This window comes from Anopheles bellator, chromosome X (assembly GCF_943735745.2).
Source record: "Anopheles bellator chromosome X, idAnoBellAS_SP24_06.2, whole genome shotgun sequence".
NCBI classification, from domain to species: domain Eukaryota; kingdom Metazoa; phylum Arthropoda; class Insecta; order Diptera; family Culicidae; genus Anopheles; species Anopheles bellator.
This window is the reverse complement of record NC_071287.1, coordinates 10696109-10701585: the sequence shown is the minus strand read 5'-3', so window position 1 is coordinate 10701585 and position 5477 is coordinate 10696109. Positions and strand designations below refer to the sequence as shown.

Here is a 5477-nt window from a genome sequence, read left to right as displayed (position 1 = left end):
GGCAGTACTACAGCAGCCGGAGGAGGAAGTACTACAGCAGCAGGAGGAGGAAGTACTACTGCATCCGGTGGAGGAAGTACTACTGCAGCTGGTGGAGGAAGTACTACAGCAGCAGGAGGTGGAAGTACTACAGCAGCAGGAGGCGGAAGTACTACCGCAGCTGGAGGAGGAAGTACTACTGCAGCTGGAGGAAGTACTACTGCAGCCGGTGGGGGCAGTACTACAGCAGCCGGAGGAGGAAGTACTACAGCAGCAGGTGGTGGAAGTACTACTGCAGCCGGAGGAGGAAGTACTACAGCAGCAGGAGGTGGAAGTACTACCGCAGCCGGTGGAGGAAGTACTACAGCAGCAGGAATTGGAAGTACTACTGCAGCCGGAGGAGGAAGTACTACAGCAGCAGGAGGTGGAAGTACTACCGCAGCTGGAGGAGGAAGTACTACTGCAGCTGGAGGAAGTACTACTGCAGCCGGTGGGGCCAGTACTACCACAGCAGGAGGAGGGTCTTCAACAGCTGCAGGAGGTACTACCACAGCAAGTGGAGGAAGTACTACCGCAGCTGGTACTACCAGCGCAGGTGGAGGAAGTACTACTGCTGCAGGAGGAGGAAGCACTACCGCAGCTGGAGGAGGAAGTACTACTGCAGCTGGGGGAAGTACTACTGCAGCCGGTGGGGCCAGTACTACCACAGCAGGAGGAGGGTCTTCTACAGCTGCAGGAGGTACTACCACAGCAAGTGGAGGAAGTACTACCGCAGCTGGTACTACCAGCGCAGGTGGTGGAAGTTCTACTGCAGCTGGAGCAAGTACTACAACAGCGGGAGGAGGTACTACCGCCACAGGTGGAGGAAGTACTACTGCTGCGGGAGGAGGAAGCACTACCGCAGCTGGAGGAGGAAGTACTACTGCAGCTGGGGGAAGTACTACTGCAGCCGGTGGGGCCAGTACTACCACAGCAGGAGGAGGGTCTTCTACAGCTGCAGGAGGTACTACCACAGCAAGTGGAGGAAGTACTACCGCAGCTGGTACTACCAGCGCAGGTGGAGGAAGTACTACTGCAGCAGGAGGTGGAAGTACTACTGCAGCTGGAGGAAGTACTACTGCAGCCGGTGGGGGCAGTACTACCACGGCAGGAGGAGGGTCTTCAACAACTTTAGGAGGTACTACCTCAGCAGGTGGAGGAAGTACTACTGCTGCAGGAGGAGGAAGCACTACCGCAGCTGGGGGAAGTACTACTGCAGCCGGTGGGGCCAGTACTACCACAGCAGGAGGAGGGTCTTCTACAGCTGCAGGAGGTACTACCACAGCAAGTGGAGGAAGTACTACCGCAGCTGGTACTACCAGCGCAGGTGGAGGAAGTACTACTGCAGCAGGAGGTGGAAGTACTACTGCAGCTGGAGGTACTACTACTGCAGCCGGTGGGGGCAGTACTACCACAGCAGGAGGTACTACCACCGCAGGTGGAGGAAGTACTACCGCAGCTGGTACTACCAGCGCAGGTGGAGGAAGTACAACCGGTGCAGGCGGAGGAGGAACCAGTGCTTCTGGTGGATCTACAACTACCTCTGTGCAAACTACTACTCCAGTACCTGGCACAGTGTGTGGAATTACAGTTAAATCTTCTTACGGTTCTTTGGTTTCTGATTTTTGTGATGCACAGCAATCCATTAATGCTTATATTTTATCTGCTGGTAACTGTGGTGTTGTGCAATAGTATTGCAATGGACTTGCTTTAGTGTTCATCATGAACAGAGTGGATTTAATGTACATCAAGAACACTGAGATGAAATAAACTGTTGAATGATACGGAGAATACGTATGCTTACATGACGAGAAGTAAACTTTATCACTGCCTTAACTGGTTGGAGTTCTCTCCGACCAAAATGCCTAGTGGATTAAGCGTAGGAAAGGAATAATTTGCTTATCTTATTCTAGATGCAGAAACATGAGTGAAGACAATAGCGCCTTAGCTCGGATTTGTTGGTGTGGTTTGTTTTTACTGTCACAGATCGATTAATAAAACCATTTCATTCCACTTAATTTTGGTTGTTGAGCAAGTGCACGAAACACGTAAGCCTTGTGCATAATACATTACAGATCTCGTCTTCTAATGTCTGAGTATGTATCTGTACAAACATTACTGTTGATTACATTTAAGCTAACGCCATGTAATGGATTATTGGTGATTAGCTATTGATAGGAAGGTCCTCGTTGAAGTGGTTAAATTGTATTTTTTATGAGCTGTCTGCATTTGTTTGATCAGTTTGGGCTGTGAGACGAGCGATAAGATGCTTGTGTTTTTTTTAGTGATGCTTCATACAGTAAAACAACTGTTCAATCTTGTATGGTGGTCGGTAACGCAGCATGTTGACTGTAAATCAGTATCCACAGACTTGCCATGGAGAGGCAGATATGGACAGCATAACACTGCATTTGTGATTTCAATAGTTGGTGGAAGTCTAGTTTTCCGTACAATACGTCACGACAGCCATCATCTGTCGGCCATTTACTCCTCGATCAACCGCGGTTACATATGTCAACGCTGGAATATTCAATCAACCAGTGGCGTGGAACGAGTGCACAATGTTGTTCAATCGTCATAGATGACCAGATAGATGACCGACACAGTGACCAAAGCCCGTTTGTAACGGACCTGTTAAGTGTTACACGTCTATCATACAAAAAACTTTTGGTCGTTAATTTTTTACAGTGTAATTAATGAAATAGATGGTTTTCAATAGAGTTGCACTTCTTATAGCTGAGCCCTGAACTTATAAATGACCTTTGGGTTTTGTTTTCATTTGCTTAGATCACGGTCACATCGGAGAGTTGTTAGTTGCGTTATTGACATTAACAAAGTACCTTATTATCGTTTTATTATGTTCAAATAAAGCTACTGTACGCCAATATTCACGTATAGCATTAACTGAGCGTATATAATAAATTTTTAACACAAAAGTTCTACTTTCTTTCGTATTTATAAGTAACATTAACTTGTTTATCGTTGCAATAAATCAAATCCCTCTATTCGTTTCTTGTGGTTCGTCCGTTGCGCTGCACCGATGAATCGGATTCTAAGCGAAAGGCATCAATTCGAGCAGTGTATCATCTAGATTGCAAAGCTATATATTGCTGTTTAATACGGTTCTGCTCGTTCTAATAATAATAGTAATTAGTAATAGTAAGGCTGTTGGTGAAAGCCCGCCATTCGTTCATTCAAGAATTGTACCAAGAACTTAGCTCAACACTTTTTAAGATATGACGCAAAGTTGGAAAACGGTCAAATACGCGATCACTGTGGGCTTCAGTTACACAATATACAGCATCATTGCAAGACCTTCACATAATTCGTCGTAATTAGGAAACCATTTGATCAAACAAATTGCCAAATCAGCTTACGAATGTTGGTCTTCTGAAAAGATTGGAGCTCGTCTAACAATTGTATCAACACAGCGCGTTTGCGGATGTTGTATAGATCAACTATACTGAAGGGATTATATATAGTTGTTACCTTTCACAGAGTGGTTCAGTTGGAATTTGATTTCCAATTTTCGTAGTGCATTGCTACGCTCAGTGTTACGCCAGAAATGAACGTAATGAGTGGACTGCCCATAAGGGGCTTGTTTCTAGTGCTGGTACTGTGTGGTAAGTGTTTAGTTGTCGTTCGATCAGTCGTGTACAAACTAGAAGATAAACTCACCACGAATTAACTGAAAGAACTTACTGTTGGTTGCCTTTGCAGTGAGTGTGACAATGATCGCTGGACAGAGTACGTATAAATTTTCCTAAAACTGACAATGTTCCAACTTCCACTAGTCGTCTGTATCACTCGGTAATAAAAATTTATAATTCTATTGTTCACTAGAATCTCGAGTATGCTTTGCTGGGTCTTCCGATTATTCCACGAATACGGCACTTGGCTTTTGTTCGCAAGCGGTGTATATCTCACTGTCTATCACCGGAAGAGGTCTTATCGGTTTGATCAATCCAGCCAACGATGCCAGTGGGCTGCTAGGTAAACAGTATATATACATATGTATATATTTTGCATTTAACGACTTCTTCATAGTCTGCCTTTCTTTATTTGCAACATTTTTCCGTGCCAGGCGGCATTGGGAAGTTTGCTGCTCGCCAAACTGCGTTCCCGAACGTCGAGTTTTATTTAGGAGCGATTGCAGTTAGCGGAACAACAACGTGGATGCTCACTGCGACCTCACGGACAGCATTGATAAATTTATTGCTTTTGCAACTTCAAGATTACCCTCAATTGACAGGTTTATTTATAGACTTTCAAGGACTTACAGCTAGCTACACCGTAAGTAAAAAGAACGTGATGACTGCACCATGCCCTATTCTCGCATAAGATCACACTAATCGTATGTCTTCACAGTCTGCCTACAGCAGTTTTATGGCGGACTTGTACACTGTTTTAACTGCCAACAACTTGAAGCTGGCATCGGCTTTACCGTGGGACGCCAGCTCCTCGGCAGACATTTATTTCAGTGCAACATTACCCAAGCTAGCGTTTAATGCCGTTAAAACATATGAAGATATGTACGCATCATTGACGACTGTTACGCATCCTCTCAACCCCTTGTTTGCAATGTCCTCTCCTTTCAACAGCGAAACCTCAACCATCGTAAGTTTTCAATCGCTTCAAGTCAAACGATACATTGCCAATTTTCATTGCAACATCGGCGTTCATTCTAGTACAATAATGTATTCCGTTGGGTTATAAAAGGCATTCCAACGACAAACCTGATTATTGGTCTGTCAATGTACAGCCTTAAATTCACGGCAACAAACGCCAATCAGTTCGGCATGACGGCCACAGCCGTTGCTACAGATACTTATTGCAATGTAAGTCAAAAGCAGAGCAGATGTTGTTTGGTCGGTTGAGTGCTCTGGCTAATATGGTTGTCTTCTCTGCACACAGGCATTGTTGTTTGCTAGCACAAACACCGTTGGAGCTTCGCAAGCTGGCGAAGGATTTGCATACAGCTCATCGACTTTCTACACATTCAATACATTTGCTTCGATCAACGATAAACTTACATTTGCCACGGCAACTAACATGGGTGGAGTTGGGGTGTACTCGCTGGACCAAGCGGGTAGCAGCAATGCTGAGTTACTGCGTTTCATTACCAGTGTTCTTGCACCGACACCTCCTAGTGGAGTTACGTATCCAGCGGCCGAGACCGAAACTTGTGGCTCGCCGATTACATTCCCAGCACCCCTGACGACCACCATATCTGCTACATCAACGACGAGCGTGACAACAACTACCGCAGCAGGTGGAAGTACTACTACAGCAACTGGAGGAGGCAGTACTACTACAGCAGCAGGAGGAGGAAGTACTACTGCATCCGGTGGAGGAAGTACTACTGCAGCCGGTGGAGGAAGCACTACTGCAGCAGGAGGGGGAAGTACGACAGCATCAGGAGGTGGAAGTACTACTGCAGCTGGAGGTGGTAGTACTAC

The 5477-nt window shown here is 46.0% G+C and overlaps 2 protein-coding genes across 2 annotated transcripts in view; both read left to right on the top strand.

Annotated features, from left to right (window-relative positions):
* The window catches only part of LOC131213735 (ice nucleation protein-like), an 18613-nt gene extending 16903 nt beyond the window's left edge, over positions 1 to 1710 (top strand). Inside the window, exons 7-9 of the mRNA XM_058207849.1 lie at positions 5 to 52; positions 161 to 1581; positions 1657 to 1710. Of these exons, the coding sequence (XP_058063832.1) occupies positions 5 to 52; positions 161 to 1581; positions 1657 to 1710 (1523 nt within the window). The remainder of the gene's footprint in view (positions 1 to 4; positions 53 to 160; positions 1582 to 1656) is intronic.
* Positions 1711 to 3749: 2039 nt separating this feature from the next.
* The window catches only part of LOC131213733 (ice nucleation protein-like), a 3725-nt gene continuing 1997 nt past the window's right edge, over positions 3750 to 5477 (top strand). Inside the window, exons 1-6 of the mRNA XM_058207848.1 lie at positions 3750 to 3765; positions 3862 to 4011; positions 4103 to 4311; positions 4387 to 4635; positions 4707 to 4856; positions 4933 to 5477. Of these exons, the coding sequence (XP_058063831.1) occupies positions 3750 to 3765; positions 3862 to 4011; positions 4103 to 4311; positions 4387 to 4635; positions 4707 to 4856; positions 4933 to 5477 (1319 nt within the window). The remainder of the gene's footprint in view (positions 3766 to 3861; positions 4012 to 4102; positions 4312 to 4386; positions 4636 to 4706; positions 4857 to 4932) is intronic.